The sequence below is a fragment of the Miniopterus schreibersii genome (assembly GCF_964146895.1).
Source record: "Miniopterus schreibersii genome assembly, chromosome: 2".
Classification (NCBI taxonomy): Eukaryota; Metazoa; Chordata; class Mammalia; order Chiroptera; family Miniopteridae; genus Miniopterus; species Miniopterus schreibersii.
The window spans coordinates 149,810,548-149,829,666 of NC_138102.1; the positions used below are offsets into that span (position 1 = coordinate 149,810,548).

At 36.0% G+C, this 19,119-nt stretch overlaps 1 protein-coding gene across 1 annotated transcript in view; it reads right to left on the reverse strand.

Moving 5' to 3' along the window:
- Nucleotides 1-19,119, reverse strand: part of LRRK2 (leucine rich repeat kinase 2) — a 118,504-nt gene that overhangs the window by 39,248 nt on the left and 60,137 nt on the right. The window contains exons 21-31 of the mRNA XM_081127291.1: nucleotides 16,512-16,630; nucleotides 15,912-15,981; nucleotides 15,203-15,420; nucleotides 12,509-12,759; nucleotides 12,074-12,222; nucleotides 10,755-10,848; nucleotides 8,482-8,668; nucleotides 7,144-7,325; nucleotides 4,665-4,894; nucleotides 4,139-4,266; nucleotides 2,740-2,958 (exon numbers count right to left, since the gene is read on the reverse strand). Of these exons, the coding sequence (XP_080983417.1) occupies nucleotides 2,740-2,958; nucleotides 4,139-4,266; nucleotides 4,665-4,894; nucleotides 7,144-7,325; nucleotides 8,482-8,668; nucleotides 10,755-10,848; nucleotides 12,074-12,222; nucleotides 12,509-12,759; nucleotides 15,203-15,420; nucleotides 15,912-15,981; nucleotides 16,512-16,630 (1,847 nt within the window). The remainder of the gene's footprint in view (nucleotides 1-2,739; nucleotides 2,959-4,138; nucleotides 4,267-4,664; nucleotides 4,895-7,143; nucleotides 7,326-8,481; nucleotides 8,669-10,754; nucleotides 10,849-12,073; nucleotides 12,223-12,508; nucleotides 12,760-15,202; nucleotides 15,421-15,911; nucleotides 15,982-16,511; nucleotides 16,631-19,119) is intronic.

The following is a 19,119-nucleotide window of genomic DNA, read 5'->3' on the forward strand; positions in this document are numbered from 1 at the left end:
CTTGTTCTTTTTCTACTTATCACTAGAACCTTAAGGATCTTCACTTACAGTAGCCATTAAGCATTCCTTAGATATTTACCTCCAAACAGTAATTTGAAAGACTGTGTTCATGTGTCCCTTGCCCCAGAAAATTAACTATCACTCCACTAACCTTCACTTTTCACAATCCTTCTCTGCATCATTTAGAAATTAAAATAAAACAAAACCAGAGTGAAGTTTATGTTTTAACTCAAGGAGGAAAAACCTACATTTAGAAATAAACAAGGGTTGTCACGGGAAGCTAATCATGTAGAAAAGGGATGAATTTTACAGGGTTGGGTTCTGGGGCCAGGAAAGAATACCTCTCTGCTCACTGCTAATGGGCTGGACAAACTGAAAGAAGTTATTGTTGGCATTAAACTCTGTTTTGTCCTATTTCTTTTCATTTGTGTCAAGTCACCAACAGACACACACACACGCACGCACGCACGCACACACAGGCACAACACTTTTATTTGCGAGTCTGCCCAGATACATGTTAATAAAGGTGAGACAGGGCAAGATTACAGAAGAGTCAAGATAAAAGATGAAAAAAATGAGAGGGCAAAAAAAAAAAAGATCTCTAACAGATTAAAAGCTGCTATTTGAATACAGGCTGAAACACGGCGGGGAGGAAAGAATATTCAAGTTCTGGCAGGCTCCTTGGCTCTAGATCCTCGGAAAGAGTCATTATTCTGCAAAGCAATCAAATGGATTTTCAAACCAAAAGGCCAGAATGATGCGTCCATTAGCAATGTATACCTCTTTTCAAATAATATTTCTATTTTTCAAAACATTTCTTTTACTTCGTTGTATGGCACTGCCTTGAGATTTCATTTATAAATGCAGGAAGAAATATGGTTTTATTGACTAATAGTGATAACTTGCTATTAGACAAAAGCAATACTATTGCAGCTTGATGAATCAACCACTTTATCCATAGATTTTGCTTCAACTAAGTTCAGGTTTTTTTTCAATACAAACTTATCTTCCAATAAGTCTTTTTAGAAATATAATATATGCTCCAACAGCGATGATAAAAATGGAAGCTATTAAAATAGTAGAAGTAACAACAAAGTTCTATAAGTGCAGGTATAGTCTCAGAAAAATCCCCCTGGATAAAGATAATATTTAATTGGATGAATGAATTTTGTATATTTGTTTCTTATAAGTCATGTTATTCTCTACTCATATATCCCATGAGAAAGTAGGAAACTCTGCAAATAAATAATATGCCATTCTTCTTACATAAATGCCACTAGTGACTCACCACTGGCAAAACCTTTTAGTGATGGTGATAAATGTGCTGAAAGATACAAACATGCAAATTATCTCCCGGGGCACCACAAAGACCAGCACATTTCCAAATGGCTCATTAGGCTTGGATAGGAGCATAATCTGTGGAAATGGAACAGAACTAAGCTAACTGGCAGATGCGCTATAACCAGGGCGACCATAACATTTATCATCCAGACTGGAATGCCTGAGAACATTCTGGGACGCTATTTATAATTATGCTGGGGCTGTCCAGGCAAAGCAGGACCTTCGTTACAAGCCATGCCTTCATCATTAGTGCTAATGAGCTAAGCCAACAGGAACTGACAACGAAATTCACCACTGTGCTTGTCGTATTACAGTGTCAGGGCATTTTCCACAGTTTACACAGTGCTGTCTGTAGAATCCCCGGAAGATTTCTCTCTCCTGTAAGTATTAAAAACAAACTTCCAGCTTCTGAGGGATGAATAGAAGGTGTGTGGGGGGAGGTAATACATGTTGATTAATTTTTGGAGAACTTTGGCAGTCAAAGGCAGGAGAGGACTTATTCTATAGCTAGAGAGGTCACGAACACAAATTTTTTGGAAGGCAGAGGAAGGTCCCGTACGTTTGAAGAAGGGACATGGAGAAGGAAAGACCAAAGTTATCCCTTAAAACTGAAATCAAAGTAATAATTTGAGTAAAGAAAAATTATGGTATCATTAATATTGTTATTGCTTGGCTAAAATAAAATTTTATTTATCACAGACTGAAAAAACAAAACAAAACAAAAACCACAAATGTTCTGCCTGGTTACCAATTTATTTGTGTTTTATAAGCCCAATGAATTAGATTTGGCTTACTAGATGGGCACTTTAGAAATCAAATACCATCATTCCTAAAATGAAAAACTCTGTTTGTGCAAAGTAAAAAAATTGCTTGGACACTGCTGAAAACCAAATTAGTGATCTTGGCGACCAAGCGAAAAAGCCATCTCAGAATCATGAGGGCAAAGCATGGAGAATGGGGGTCCAGGGACACGCGGCGTGGAGGGGCAGCGGGAACGCCGAGACGGGCATGAGAAAGGGGCTCCCAGAGGACGGGGCAGGGGAAGCAGCAAGGGGCAGAGACTAGTGGAAGAAAGGTGACCCCCAGACCCCAGCACCACGGTTACCCTGCTCACCCCATCAGGGCTGCAGGAAGCCCAGGGGCAGAGGGCATCGCAAACATCAGCCCAGAGCCTCTGGGAAACACCCTCTGGGTCTCTCGGACCCTCCCCTAGAGTCTCTGAGGGCCCTGGAATTGTTCTTACTCCCATTTCTAGGAATCTGAAATGAAGGATGGCGTAATTTTATAACAGAAAATGCTTTAAGGACGCTAACAGCTGTGCAAAGCAGCCGGAGGCCTCTGCCCTTCCTTAGAGCTGCCCAACCTGAGGATCAACAGACGAGGCACCGCCCGCGTCACCTTGAAATTCAGGCTCTCGTTGATGATGGTTTTCCGGAGCTTGGCCAGAGCATCGGACTCCTCGGTGGCGTTCACGAAGTGGTAGTCCCGGATGGCGGGGAAGCCCCGCTTGTTCAGCAGCTCCTTGTTGATCTTCCCGACGCAGGCTTTGCGCTGCCGCTCGTCGGACACATCCAGGTGCGTGCCCACCAGGATCACCGGGGAGGAGGAGGCGCGGGCCTGCGGGCAGAGACGCGCACACTGACGGCTGGTTTGCAAAGCAACGCTCGCAGCTCTGTCCAAATTCACTGGCGTGGAAGTGAAGAATTAAAGGACAGCGTGAAGGAAATAACTGTCTTTCCCTAAGCCTAAGGGGGGGAAAAAGTAACCCTATGAAGTGCTAAGTCACTTTTATGCCCCCCCTTAATTCAATTATTACCACTTTTCAGGTGGCCTCTGTAATAGCCGTCGGGTGTTTTCCTTTTCTCTATGTTTTTTAAAAAATTCCTTAAAATGGGTAACTTTCTAAGTGTGCTTTAGACTTCGAAAAAATGTATAAGCAGTTAATAAATCCATGAATTATTTCTAAGTGTCATAATACGGTTTACATTTTTCTCTTCCTTACCTGCAAATTCAATCTCTTGAATTCATTTTAAAGCCATTCTATTGGGAGTCGGCAATAGAAAAAAAAAAGCCACTGAAATATTACTGCCCTTGTAATACTTGCTCACTTTGGCTAGCTATCATAAAACAAATAGAAAGGGTTTTTTGGTTTGGTTTGGTCTGGTTTCTTCCCCAGATCTCTCAGTCTTTATTCTCAGTTCCTTGCTATTACGAACAGAAAGTTTTTTAAAAATTACCAAAATTACAAAATGAGCTTGTAAGGAGTAGCTGACCGCATGACAACCAAGGGACAAAGTGGAAAATAACAGAGAGAGATTCCCAGTATAAGTGCATATTGTCAATATATTTGAATTTACCAAAAAAAAGGGGAGCATATTAACTTGGTACCATTTCAAAGTGTGAGATCTGGAAGACTTCATACTAAATTGCCACTGAAGACATAGGTGGTGACGTGCAGACTGCTTTTCTTTGGGATAACTTACTTTAAGTTAGAAAGCTCACATTCCATTTTTAAAAGAATATGATAAAAATAGTTTAGCATGTGTATTTTCAGTTTTTATACCTTAAACGGGTTTCACATACCTGTAACGCTCCCCAATACGGAACACATTATTTTCATGTCACACTTTAAATACTCTGAAAATTTCCCAAGTTAAAATTTCAGTGCTGCTTACTTTCTTTTTTAAAAACCCTTTAAAGCAACTGTTTGCCTAAAATAAATTACCTTACATACAGAAAAAAAAAAAAAGAGAGAGAGAGAATTATTTTGTATTTTCAAATGATTAGAACAGACCACCTTTATATTGAACAGCCAAGGCTTCATGGCGTCAACTTCAGCTTGTCCTTTGCTGAGGTCATAGACAGCGAGGTACAGTGACCGCGGGGTCATGAAGTGGGGATGGGTGCTGTAGAATTCCTCACGACCTGAACAGAGATTGGAGACTCTTGTGTAGCCTTCCTTTTTTCGAAACAAATTTTTAGGTGACACTATCTACTATTTAGCATACAAAAAAAGAGAAAAACAATCACAATGTTTAGGCAACTACACTGAGTTTTTACTAGAGATTGAGGGCTTTTAGCTGAAGTGTCAGCTACCAACCAAGTGCTCAGCTTCAGCACCTGTAGTTTCTAACATCGCCCTCCACACACTTCTTCATTCTGGTGGCAGGGGGGCTACTGGGAGAAGTACACAGCTTTGCAACAATTCCACAGGATTCACCTGTCTCTTTGCAGTATTAGAACAGAAAACTCAGTTCGTTTTTTAAAATCCCTGTTCTAAATAAAAGATAAATGTGATTTAAAAATTTTAGCAAAATAAATACCTGCAAAATCCCAAACATTTAGAATGAGGTCTTTTTTCTTTTTGCCTCTTATTTGGATAGGCCAGTCTTTCACATCTATGCCAACTGTAGCACTCTGCATCCCAAGATCTGATTTCTTGGTTTTCATTAATTGCTGCAATAAGGTGGTTTTACCACTCCCAGTATTTCCCACAATCATAAGTTTCATTCGGTTATAGGGCACAGCCTTTTTTAACCGCTGTTGAAGAAACCTAGAATTAGACAAAAATAAAATAATATACTGCTTAATAGTATATTTAAAATACAGGTGAATTCTTGTGCACTGAATTCTTTTAAATACCAGACTTTTCAAATATAGTATGCAAAACAAAAATGCACAGTTTGTATACGTAAATTGCACTTGTCTTTTGTTACACTCTTAATGCATATATGTTGTTATTGATATTAGTGTAGTTGATAATGATCGGCAGTATTATCAAATAGAATGACGTTACACTATCACCATAAACAATCAAAATGTGAAAATATGTGTGCAATATTCGTTATGATTTTATTCACACACACACAGATTTCTTTAAATAATACGAAACCCTAAAAATTATAAAGTATAACATTTTACGAAGCCCATGTGTCAGAGAACCAAGGTAGAGTATACATGTATACAGTTAGACAAAACCTTGATAGTGAGTTTATGTTGGGTACTTTATATATGTGTGTGCATACATATATATTCCTGTATAGCAAATACACTATATATATTTATGTATATCATATATGGATATGTATAATGTACATGGAAGGGCCATATTGGTTACATTATAAGTTACTATATATAAACTATTATACTATCAGATAATATGTTGTTATTCTTAATAATCAATGTAAAAATAATGGAAACTACTTAGAAGTGCTGTAGGTGGCTAACAAAACCACCTTTAAATTAATAGATTTTAAATGTTCTCAAAAACATAATGGATATATAAAGATATATTTTAACTTTATTAAAATATTGCCACAGTTTAAAATTAGAGAAGCAACCTAAATCATAAGTTAATTTTAGAGATTATTGACTGATCCATTCTCATAACTAATAGATCTCTAATGATCCTGGTGATCTGACCAAAAGGCCTAATAACTCTTCTTGATTTCTTTGACACTTGAGAAAATAAGATCTGACAGATCGCATCTATACCTGCTATTATTGAAATCAGTCATTTTCTCACATGCAGCTAAACTTCTGTTTTCATCACCAATAAACAAGAAAATCAATGGTCCAAAGTTCATTAACTATTAAGAATTCACCACTCTTTGAAAAAACTCATTCTTTGAAAAAGCAAAGGATGCCTAAAATTTTTACACTATTCCATGTCTTTGTTGTCTTTTCAAAAAATGTAAAACAAGTTTAAAAATATTTACTTACACCATGGCTTGATAATATAGAATAATACATTAAAAACTAGTTCCACTAAATGTTTAATAATCATTGGACCAATTTTCATATGAACATCTTTTCCAGTTTCAGGAAGGAAAAATCATGGGAAATAATTATTTGGGATCAGGGGTAGTCATGTTTAGCATTAGCTGGGGACAAACTCTTCCCTTTCAAATTACATCAAGCTCAGGAAGACAGAAATTGTTCCTCATAAAAAGTTGAATATAAATTTAAGAAAATTTAAGCAGAAGATAATTAGGTAAATATAGTTCACTGGTAATTCAAACACTATTAATTGTATGCCAGGCTTTGTGCCAAGTATCAGACAGTGAGTAAACATTGCCATGGTCCCTGCCTTAATGGATATTGTAGTGAGGGATACAATGAGAGGTGATAAATGAGCCGAAACCTGCAAGATAAATATAGACAGAAGTAATTTGGGGAAAATGGAAATAACTGTATGAGTAGGTAACAATAAGACTAGCATGCTTAAAATGTAACAAGGAGTGAGGTAAAGTCCATTATCAAATGTCTCTGAAGTATGCAAAGTATAAGAACCAGAAACAGTGATAGCTGGGAAGTTTTTGGCGGTTGCAAAAATGACCAGGGTGAGTGGATCGCTCATCCTCATAGGCAAAATCAAAGTTGGTAATTTTTTATCATTTAAGTAACTATAATGCTTTAAGATATAATAGATATTTAACTAACTATATGCTATATGAAATGAAGTTTAAGAAGTTATTATACTCTGCTATATTTCTTTAGTCTGTGTACTTGGTAACAAGAGACCAACTGGTAGTACTTTCCTTTTAGAGTCCATCTCTAGCGAGAAGCGTGACAAGGAGGAGAAGCTATTCTCTCAACGTTAACTTGGCTTGGAGCAAATGAAAGGCCCTGCAGCGGCACCATAGAAACCCACTCATTAAATAAAAGGCAAATGACACATAGCATCTTGATGCTAAACAGTACCATACATTTTTTCCTATGTTGTAACTCTATATCCATCAGTGTCACAGAGGAAATCTGAAACAAACTTAACAGAAACAAATGAAAATAAAGTGATCTAACCTTATGATGTCTTTGGCTTTACATCCTATATGTTTAAAATCAAAATTAAGGCGCAGTTCATCCAAAGGAAGATCCCATATTTTGCTCAATTTCCCCATTTCATTGGGAAAGGATCTCAGTTCGAAGTTGTAACTAACATCAAGAGATGTCAGGTTTTCAAGACAGCCAATCTCAGGAGGAATCTTAGTGGGAAAAAAAAGGGCAAATTCTGTTGATGGGAAAGGAACAAGAAACAAGATGTGCTTCCAAGAAACAAGATGCTAACAGGAAACCAGAAGGACCAGAGATCCCATCGGCAACGTGCAGGATCTTTCCCCAGAGTTCCAAAACCTTCCAAATGCTTGTCACAGTTTCACTATGAATGTTTAAAAACACAAATATAAGGGACTTACCCAAAACCATCTATGTCACTTATTTATAATCTTTGGAAACCCATGCTCCCTTGGTAACATATGTCATCTCTCCAAAATACTGAAAGCAAATTTCTTTATAGCTTTCCAAATCCAGTCATCTGTGGCTGCAAGTCTGTTCCCTCACTGTTTGTTCTTCAGTAAAACTACAAAGATCTGGTCATCACAAACTTGTATACAACCTAATGTCATTAAAATACAACTAAATGTTTATACTTTAGGTGGCATGTTAACCGGAGGTTTTATTTTTCTGCTCCAAATTTTAAGCAGTATTCATTACTTTTAAATTTAAAAAAATGTTAATTTGCTGGCAAAAAAAATCAGATAGCAAAAAGTATTCATAGTTATTCTGAACCTCACAGTTTCAGACATTTAATTCTTTTTGGCTTTTCACAGGCAATAATAGACTTGAACTTGGCAAAAAAAAAAAGTGTGGTTATTTTTCTGAGATGAATGGATAATCCATTTTAGATTTGTAACAGAGGCAATGGAGTAAAGCAAAGGAAGTTGACCCACTCGGATGAGGTGTAGCATAGGGAAGGAATGCAGCAATTTAAGAATGTAGGAAAGAAATTCAGCTGAGAAAAACAGGCTGTATATGGCCCAGTGTCAACTTTAGAAGTGTAGAGTATCTCAGGGTCTGTTAACAGATCAGAGATTCAGTGATTCAATGGCATACACAAAGCATTACACACATTCATAGTTAAACATATATATTCGTATAACCTAAATATTGAGCACAAAAAGTGACCTTTTATGGAAATTAAGCATTCTTAATGTACTGATTTACCTCAGGGTAGGTTAAGATCTTATTCAAAAAGTAGGAAACACAAAATAGCAGATGTTAAAATGATAATTTTTGATGATGCAAATTACAAAAGCGTATTTGCAAATGGGCAATAATTTTAAGCCAATAAAGACCTCTTACCTCTTTCAGTTTATTGTGAGAAAGATGTAGTTTCTCTACTCTAGACCATACATGTGCTTTTTCACTCAAGTCCAAGACGCTGATCTGATTATGACTGAACAGGAGTTCCCTTAAGTTCAAAGATTTCCAGTGCGCAGGACTGGGCAGGTATTTAATATCATTGCTGCTCATGTCTAAGGATCGCAAGCTGAAACAACACAGTGTCAAGATAAAAACCAAGTGAGTGTTTCCAAAATACATGAAATTACATCACCAGTAATTTTTACTAGAGTGAGAATAAGAACTTAAAAACTAACAATATGTATATGTAAGTATACATTATGCACATGGGTTTTTGTGTACATGTACATACATATGGGCTAGAAAGAAGGCATGTCTCGCTAGGAACAACATTTAAGTGAATAAAAACCATTGAAACAAAATTAAAGCCTAATTTACCTACTCCGGAACCATAAAATTATAAATCTCTGAGAAAAAGAATAAGTGTTTTATAAATGTTTATGATACATGAGAAATCATAATTAACAAATGCTAAAGCTGTCATTAACATTCCTCCTGCCTTCTATTCAAGAGTTACAATTATGTAGCCCTCATATCTGCTTTCATTTTCACTCACTACTGGGAGGATTCTTTAGAGTTCGGGTCCTAGAGTTAATTAATATTGTGTGTGGGCAAGCCCCTCTACCAGCTTGTCTCAATGTGATGAAGATTGTTCCCCAAAACTGAGCATGATCCCTTGCATACAGCAGGCCCTCAATGCAAACTGGTTGCTTTCATGCAAGAACATGCTACCCAAAGTTTGCATAAAATAGCAAAAAAGCACATGTTACATATAAGTGTATGTGTGTAGGAAGAATAAACACAGTCAGTGATTGTGGTATATTTGGCTAAAAGTATACCTGAACTTTTACATATACTGACCCCTTTCGTCCAGCATATATGAAGCATGATGAATTAATTCTAAGCTCACATAGCTATACATCCTGCCAGACAAAGATTCACATCTGCACAGCAACATTTTTGCCATTTTAAAATGATAATAGATTTTTGCCCTAGTTGTCATACAAAAATGCCATGAAAACAAGACAATTAAGTTGACCGTATTAGAGAGAAGACATGTATGTCAATGTAGTTGAGACAAATCTGAGAATCACCAGGCTGTTCAAAAGCAGTGTCTCAGCCTCAGTGGAGATTTAAGCTGGGCAACTGGATACTCATTTGTGAAACAAAAGAGTACATTTAGAGAAATACCTACAAAATGCTGGAAATGTATGCCTGAAGATGGTGTCTAAAGAGATAGTGTGATTAGGGACTAGATATTGTCAGTTCTCTGGGAAGAAATCTTCTTTATGGCACATGTCTTTTAATCAAATGTCATAAATATTTAACTTTCAAATGCACTGTCTGGAATACATTATGCTTAAAATATAGGACCACCTATATTCCAGTGGTGTCTGCATGTGTGAGTTGAGAGTCTGAAGTCAAACCACCAGTATTAAAAAACTGTGACTTTGGGCTAGTTACTTTAATCTCTAATGAACTGATGTTCTCATTATAAAGTGAAGCTAGAAACAGTAGCTATTTAATAGGATTATTAGGAAGATTACAAAGATCCGCTGTTGAGCAGTGAGAGCAGTGTCTGACACATTCTAAAGCTGGATTTAAATTAACTATTATGTTTGTCTGACATTATCTATAGATAATAACTAAGTATTATTTGTCAATATATGTATAAATTTGCACATATATGTTTATGGACTTGGTTTATAATGTATAACACAATTAGAATAGCATTTAAGATGACAACACATTTCAAAGCTAATTAATGCATGAATCTGTTAACAGGAAGCTTTCGTTTTTATTGAAAATAACCAAAAATATCCCCGAATACTGCGGGCCACATAAGTTGTCCTAATCTTCACCAAAAAATCACTGAAACATAACTTAAGTATAATTTCAAAGTTAATAGTATCTTTGCAATGTATCAACTTCTAGAGCAAGAGAAATTTTAAAAGTTAAAGTGATAGCCAGTGCCATCTCATTTGATTATAATAATGCAATTATACAGTAAATAATCTTAAATTGTTTCTATACAACAGCACACTAAATTAACATAAAAGTTAAAAAAAATCCAACTAACAACTTTGGTCTTTTGTCTAGTGAATGTCAAACATTCATAGATTTAAAAACGTTAAACATGCCTAAGTCAAAACCATGTTTCCGAAGGTTCTGTTTCAGCTTATGTGGTTTTAAAGTAAAAATAATAAACTTACTGTGGAAGCTTTAAAATTGCTTCTGGAACACATGTAAATCTGTTTTGAGATAATTTTATACTTGTCATAGAGGAAGGTAAAAAAGGTATAGCAGCTAAAAGAAAAGAAAAATGAGGTAAGGGACACTGTAATCATTTTAACTAGATTTCTACTGATTTCTACAAGAACAGCTACCAGTGACCTCTCATTTAATTTGATTTCTATATTCACGCTGAAATTTTTTTTTAAATCTACTTTTAAAATAAGGTAATATCCTTAATACCACCACTAAACATTAAAATAATACATCACAGTTATACAAATCTTGTAATATGAAAACTAAACAACTATCTAAATATAAATTCATCTGTCCAACATCTATAAAAATAAAAATTAGAATATTCAATTCAAATTATGTGATATTATGCAAAATATATTATAGATTAATTCAGATTACTCGTAAGTAACTTTAACAGAACGCTTTAGAATATAATACACAGCCCTGGCCAGTGTGGCTCAGTTGGCTGAGCATCAGTCTGTGCACCAAAAGGTCGCTGGTTCGATTACCAGTCAGGGCATGTGCTCAGGCTGTGAGCTTGATCCCCGGTGGGGGTGTGCAGGAGGCAGCCAATTGATATTTCTCTGTCACATAGATGTTATTCTCTCCATCTCCCTCTCCCTCTCCCTTCCTCTCTCTCTAAAATCAATAAAAGAACACATTTTTTAAAAAGAGCATTTAGAATACTAATACACAATATAAAGACAAAAATTCTTAATAATACCATCCCATAAAGGGTATTCTATGCAAGAATAATGGATGCTACTTAAAAGTATTATTTGATCATGTGATCTTAAGAGATTGGGAAACATTAGGTAAAAATAAAGTGAAATACTTCAGAGTTCTCAGTGTTCTGGTATATATGTCATGAATTTCCAAGACAGAATTACGGTATGAGGACCTCCAAGATCGCCAAACCTCCCTTCTCTCCCACTATTCATCCCTCTCTGCCTAACCTCCAAACTCCTGGCAACCACTAATTGTTTTAGTGCCCCCATAGTTTTGCCTTTTCCAGAATATAATATAGTTGGACTCATACAGTATGTAGCCTTTTCTGCCTGGCTTCTTTCACTTAGCAATATGCATTTTTTAAGTTTCATTCCTGTGTCCATGGCTTGACACCTCATTTCTTCTTAACACCAAACTAACTTTATATTTGAAACTCCAGCATAATATTTAAACTAAAATGATACCTTTAACTCCCCACCTAAAATGTCCATATATGACTCATCCTGTACTATCCAAAAGTACTGTTAAAGAGAAGACTCCCACAAACACTTACCAAGAAAGTTCATCCTGGCGCTGAAACTCTCCACTTTAGGACAAGCCTCAAGAAAGTCCTCTGACAGGGATGAAATGTGGTTTTTACTGAGGTTTAAAATCTTCAGTTCCTTCAGGCTCAGAGGGGGACACATTCCTGATATTTTATTTCTAGTCATAAGAGAGAAAATGAAGATTAAATTGCATGAGCTCATATGCTTTAAGGAAAAACAATAACAACAATTTGCCTTCAAAAGAACAGCATCAAAGCAGACATCAATTTTAAAATTACTTGTGAAAATTTAAGTCAACTGATGCAAGCTGCAGTATTAGCTGCTCTGTTTTTTATCATATCACTGTTTAAACTTACTACTGTAGAAATAATGTCAGCATATTTTGTCGACCTTCCAAAACTCCAATGTAAGGCAACCCTCTGTCTTTAATGAGCCCTTCTTACCCTTCTAAAGTGAGCTGCTCCAGTTTCTCTGCCACATCCCCCAGGTTCTCGGGAACAGAACACAGCTGGTTATATGACAGGTTGAACTGTTTCAAGGTGGGACACTTCACTGCAGGATCCAAAACGACCGAGGGTCCGATTTCATTTCGAGAGACATCAAGGTTGGCGATGCAATTCATTTTCAACAAGTATGAGGGGAAGGACGTGAACTTGTTACTGTGCAAGTCCAAGTGTGTCAGACACTTCAGCGTCTGGAAAGACAATATTTTCACATTCTAAAATGAGCCACCTGAGAAACTGAAATTTAGCTAATATTTCTTCCTCCCATACCTCTGGTAACTGGAACCGTTAAGGAGTTTTCCAAAGAATTGAAAACATAATGCACAAGGGAACTTCAGTATACTAACTGATCTAAGCACCTGTGCTCGAAAATGGGAAAAACCAGGAAAAATATGGCAGGTAGGCTTTCAAAAGCAGGGTCACAAAAATAAGATTTACAGTTTAATTCATCTTTTTTGGTAAATTATTCCTGCAACAAGTAAAAATGGAAGCAAAATAGGCCTCAACAAATATTTAAACTAATGATTTAATGAGTAAGCAGTATAATACAACGTAATCCTAGGAATACATTTTCTAAATACTAGCTTTTAGAAATTGTCATACATTTTAATATAAATAAGATTTAACCACACATAAAAGTAGTCACTGTATATGTTTTATTTGGAACCTCTCCTTTTTAGAGAACTTTTTGTTTCAAATCTCTATTTTCTATTTTTAAGCAATTTTGAATTTTACTTTCATAACAGCAACCTTGCCATTTACATATTATGTCAGTTTTTTAATCTTTGCTATGAATTATTATCAAAGGGCTAAAATATTAAACAATCACTTCCCTGTGCTCCTCTTTACGCATCAATATATTTATCCTCATGCGAAATTCTAAAGAGTTTGATGTGATTATGAAGGCTTATTAATGGATCTGTCCCCTAGAATATATTTCAAAATTTCTGCCATTGTTTCAGATCCTACCAGATTATTCAGAAGGAAAGATTTTAAAATTATTTAAAATTTAAGTATATTTAAGTGGTGTCTTTCTCCTAAAGTTTGTATATCTGGAGAGAGAGAAGAAAGAAAGGTGGCCCCTCCCCCCTGCTTTATTCCCAAGGCTTAATCAGGAAATTTTGTTGTAAAGAGATCCACTTAGGCGGGAGCAGAAACTGCCATCTAGGGGTGTCGATTTGAAATTTCCTTAAGAGAAGGTTCTGAACAGGTCCTGTCTTTGAATGCCTTAATGCAGGTCACCTTGCCATGCTCTCTTCAAATTCCCTCTCCCTCTCCTCCCCCTCCATCCGGGCTGAATTCTAGCTTTCTTTTACTTACTCTTTAACAAATATTTATCGAAGGTCTACCACATGCCAGTATTAATTCCTTCACAAGTTAATTCGATAACCGTCAACTGGGCCTCTACTATATGGCAGACCCTACTAGGCAATGGGGACAGACACAAACCATCCTGACACAGTTCCTGTTCTCAAGCAGTTCACCATTTAGTGAGGACAATACACCTCAGATAAAAATTTATAAACGAATGAGCACTGGGGGAGAAGTTCCAGGGTGCCGTGGAAATGTAAACCAGGTGGGTAACCAACCTAGTCTGGAGGGAAGAAGGGGAGAAGAGATGCAGAGGGTAAGGAAGTGACATTTAAAATGACACCCTGTGACTTGGAGATTTGGGTCAGGCAAAGAGGAGGAGGAGAGAGGCCACGTTTTAGACATGGTTGGGGGGGGAGTGAGGCAGGGGGGAGGGGCCACCTTTCTTTCTTCTCTCTCTCCAGATATACAAACTTTAGGAGAAAGACACCACTTAAACATACTTAAAAATCATGCAATGTTCCTTTTTAAATGCCTCAAAATTATGGTAAATTTTATAGATTAAAAAGGGGAAAAAGTATTTGCAACAAAACGAGCTTTAGAAAAAAAACAAGTGTATCTTTTATCAATCTTTACAGTTCAAAGAAATCAGGTTAATAATTTAAACATTCATGGTAAGATTTTTTTAAATTTGTCATCCTAACTTCTTTGACTTCTGATCATTAGTACATAAAAATGATGAACAAAGTCAATATTCAAAGGATTATCCTATCAGAGGACTATTCTATACCTTAATTTTTAAGAAATGAAAACTTGGAGCCAAAAAATCAATTTTTAATTTACATATAATTTTAAAGCTTAATAAGTGCTTCAGGAGCAGTTTAGTCAAGCCTCTGCATTTGGCAGATGAGAAAGAAAGGCTTAGAGCAGTGAGAGTAACATGTTCTTATCATTTGGTGGTACCGACCAGTACCACCAAACCAGGTCTAAGTCTAGTCGACCTAGTTTATGCAGCTTAAGTGGTCTTAAGGCAATTAAATAACTGAAGGCCTAACCCACATGCAGCCTTCAGCGACTTCAACATGTACCCTGGATCTTGAGGACATTCCTTTTTAACCACATCTCCGTTTCCAGTGCCTGCCCTCAAAGATGTTTCTGAACACCGCCCAGCCCAAGATCCTTGTGTGGAAACCAGAAGAATCGGGAATGACTGTCCAAGGACCCAAAAGCAGAACCTTCTATTTAAAGATGTACCCATGCACGTCAAATATACACGCAGAAGCTCTCCAAACATCCAGAGGTTATTAGGAAAGTTCAACGCACTTCACAGAGGCGCTGCGGGAAGGCCGTGAGCGCGTTCTGGTGCAGCTCCAGCCTCTCGAGGTGCTCCAGGTGGCCGCTGACGCAGCACCGCTGGCTCAGGGCATCCACGTCCCTCAGCTCGTTGGCCGAGAGGTCTAAGGACGTGATGCACTCCCGCTCGGCAGCCAGGGAAGACGTGCTGTCAGACTGCCTCATGTGGGATGCGAGTCTTGAGGACCCTTTTGTCAAAAACAGACAAACAATGGAAATATAAGCAGGTGATTTAACCTGGCAAATGTTTATTGATCACCCCATAGCATAGGCTCTCTTCAAGGCACCGGAGATTCAGCGAAAAACCAAACTATGGAACATTCCAGAGCCAGAGATGGAGAGCAAATAATAAATATTTAATCAAGCGGTATTAGGAGTGTCAAAAAATAACAAACCTGAGAAAGAGATAAAGAGTAGCACAGGTTAGGGTATTACTTACATTTCAGAAAAATAGCAGAAAAAATAGAAGTGCCCTATATAACACTGTAAAAGGGAAATTTTCAAATCTGTAATTATATTTCATTTTCCTATAGTCTGTGGAATCATTCGGTAAATATAACTTGAAGGTTATATAAGATGAAACGGGCACCAAGAAAGTTGGAACAAACAGAAGAAATTTTACAAATACTGTATTCTGCTCAAAATATCTACTTACTTATGATGACTTTCAAATACTTACTGAGGGAATCATCTGAAGACAGTATTTTTCTTTTTTGCTTCAGTAAATCTTCATGATCAAAATTGGGTCCCTATTAAACAAATAGACATTTATACTACAATCACTGTCCGTTTTTGGAGCACAGAGAACATCCTATCTGGTTTCCTTAGGAATCACTATAAGATTTCTGTCTAAAATAGTCATGGCACCGTAAGACAGACACCTAGCTGGGGCGCCACACACATGGGGCTCTGAAAAGAGAGAGCAAAAAGCTACGAAGCGTCCTTAGTCCACGCAGGGCGAAGCAAAAGCAGGCTTGCATTGCGGGGACCTGTAACACAGCGTTTATTCTTGTATCGCTATTTATTAATTATTGTCTAATTTTCCATGTGAACAACTGTAAACCTACTTTTGCCCCACCCTGTATATGCTCCAAACAAGCTCAAAAATCTACAAGTGTAAATTTAAAATAATATATATTTATTTATATTCTGATATAAAGTTTTCATACATAAGGAAATTTCTGCACCAATAGCTCCTAGTTTTTTTTTTTAATCAATAGCTCAGTTATCAAGAGCATGTCAGTAGCAAAACACACAGAATAATCACAGTCGAACTTACCAACGAAGCGGAATGCCTTTGCAAATTTGGCGAGCAACGTTGCAAGGCAGGGTCTCGGTAAAATTCTCCTACGCTAATTGAACTGGACTTCTTTTTCACAAGAAATGAACCTTCACTTCCTATTTTTAAATGAAGGCAAATAAGAAATGTTTACTCAATTATAATATGGTACAACAGTCAATCATAAAAAATTAAACACATTTTCATTAATGGAAATTGCCCAATTCTTGTTGTAACATCTTTAAAATAGAAACAACAAACTACATTGGCTTTTCACTTCCAAAATTCAGTTACATTTTTCTTCATCCAGAAATATTTACTGAATCGTTGTCATAGACTAGACACTGAGTAAATGTTGGATAGAGATAAGCAGGAAAAATAATCCATGCCTCATATGAGCTCATAGTACAGTAGGAAAGGGCCAAGAAAAAAAATAGTTACACATAGAATAATAAATACATGCATGTACTGGAAGCAAAGAAAGTTCATGCATAAATCTGATCAAAGTTATTCTTTTCTGTTTCTCTGAATTCTTCTTAGAAAATTTTCAAATCTTGTGTTAAATATTGAAATCACACTTTAAATTATTTAACATTCAGCAATCTTGAATACATCTCTAAATTTCATATTTTATGGTTTCATATATAAAATAACATTAAATAAACACATTGCATTTAGTTGGCAATACTGTTTTGAGAGAGGAGAGATTAAAACTACTTTTAAAATTATGGATTTAAAAAATAAAGGTCAATAAATAAATCATATTACTAATGATAAATAATCTGAAGGCATTACTGAAAAATTATGAAATTAAATTCCACTACTCTTTATCTTAGAAGCATAATTTTAAGTGTCAAAAAATTATAAAATCTACATATTCAAAAATCAACTTTACAATATTCTATATAAACTGTAAAATTGATACAAATACTTCCTACTTGATTCATTATTAAAATTTAATTTTATCCTAAAAATTAAATTATTTTAGGCTTAAGCATTTTAACAAAAGATTTCATAATTTAATTATATTTACACATTTTATAATTACATTTTCATAATTATCCCATTTATGTTTGTGAAACTTCTATTAGCATATTGTTTATACAAGTAATACATACATTTATGATCATTTTTATGTTAGCATTTCTAATGTTTTCCTTTATTTAAAACTATTTAAACAGAATTCTTCTTTTAGCCATGATGGAGGCACAAGCACTGACCTTAACCAACCCCCACAAACAACTGGAAAATTAGACAAAATATTTTAAACAACTGGTTTCAGACACTGGGCAACAGACAGTGCAGTCTCTGACTAGAGAAAGAAATTATGTAAACCTTAAAATCACCCTGGCCTTCTGCCTCAAGACAATCTGAGGGCCAGAGGAACCCGGAGAAGAAATTTAAACAAAGCTGGATGGCTTTCCTGAGATGATGAGATGAAGACTAAGCTGGGAGTTCAGGGGCAGAATCGCGGAAAAAGAGCTCCAGGAACCTGCAGAGAGGTCTCCCAGAGATCCACACTACCCAGAGTTCTTCAGGAGGAAGGAAACAATGATACTAAATGCAAACTTGGATCAATATAAAGAGGTAAAATCATCAAAAAAATTAAAACCCTAGCCCGGCCGGGCGTGGCTCAGCGGTTGAGCATCGACCTAGGATCCAGGCGATCAGGGTTCGATTCCCGGTCAGGGCACATGCCCGGGTTGTGGGCTCGATCAATGACTCTCTCATCATTGATGTTTCTGTCTCTCTCTCTCCCTCTTCTTTCCTCTCTCTGAAATCAATAAAGATATATTTAAAAAAAAAAAAAATTAAAACCCTAATTGTTTGTACACCCCATAACAGAGCTTCAAAATACAGAAAGCATAAACTGATCAGATTAAAAGAATTAAGAAATCCACAATTTCAACATTTCTTTCTCAAGTAGAGAGAAAAATCAGTAATGACATGGAAGACTGAAAAGCACCATCAAGCAATAGGATCTAGCAGACATGACTCCAATCAGCCAAATACATATTCTTTTGAATTTCAAATGGGGCATTCACCATGATAGACCATACGGTAGTCCACAAAGCATCTCAATAGATGTAAAAGGACGAAAATCATCAGAGTATGTTCTCTGACCCCCCAAAAGTTAAATTTAAACCAATAAGAGAAAGTTATATGAAAAAAAATCTCCAAATATTTGGAAAATAAACACTCTTCCAAATAACTCATGAGTCAAAAAAAAAAGTCCCATAGGCAATTAGAAAAATTTCAAAGCTGAATGTATACAGAACATATAAACATCATAGGATGCACCTAAAGTGCTTCTCAGAAGGATCTGTATTGGTCTTGTTCATATAATAAAATAAGAAAGATCTAAAAATCAGTTTTCTAAGTTCCACATTAAGAATCTATTTAAGAAAGAGCGAAATAAAATCAAAATAGGTAAAATAAAGAAATAAAGATTAGAGCAAAAATATCAATGAAAAGGAAAAAGGATAAACAATAGAGAAAATCAATAAAATAAAATTCTGAACTTTGAAAAGATCAATAAAACTGATAAACTTTGAGCTAGACTGAAGAAGAAGAAAAAGAAAAGACATAAATTGCCAATTAAAGATCA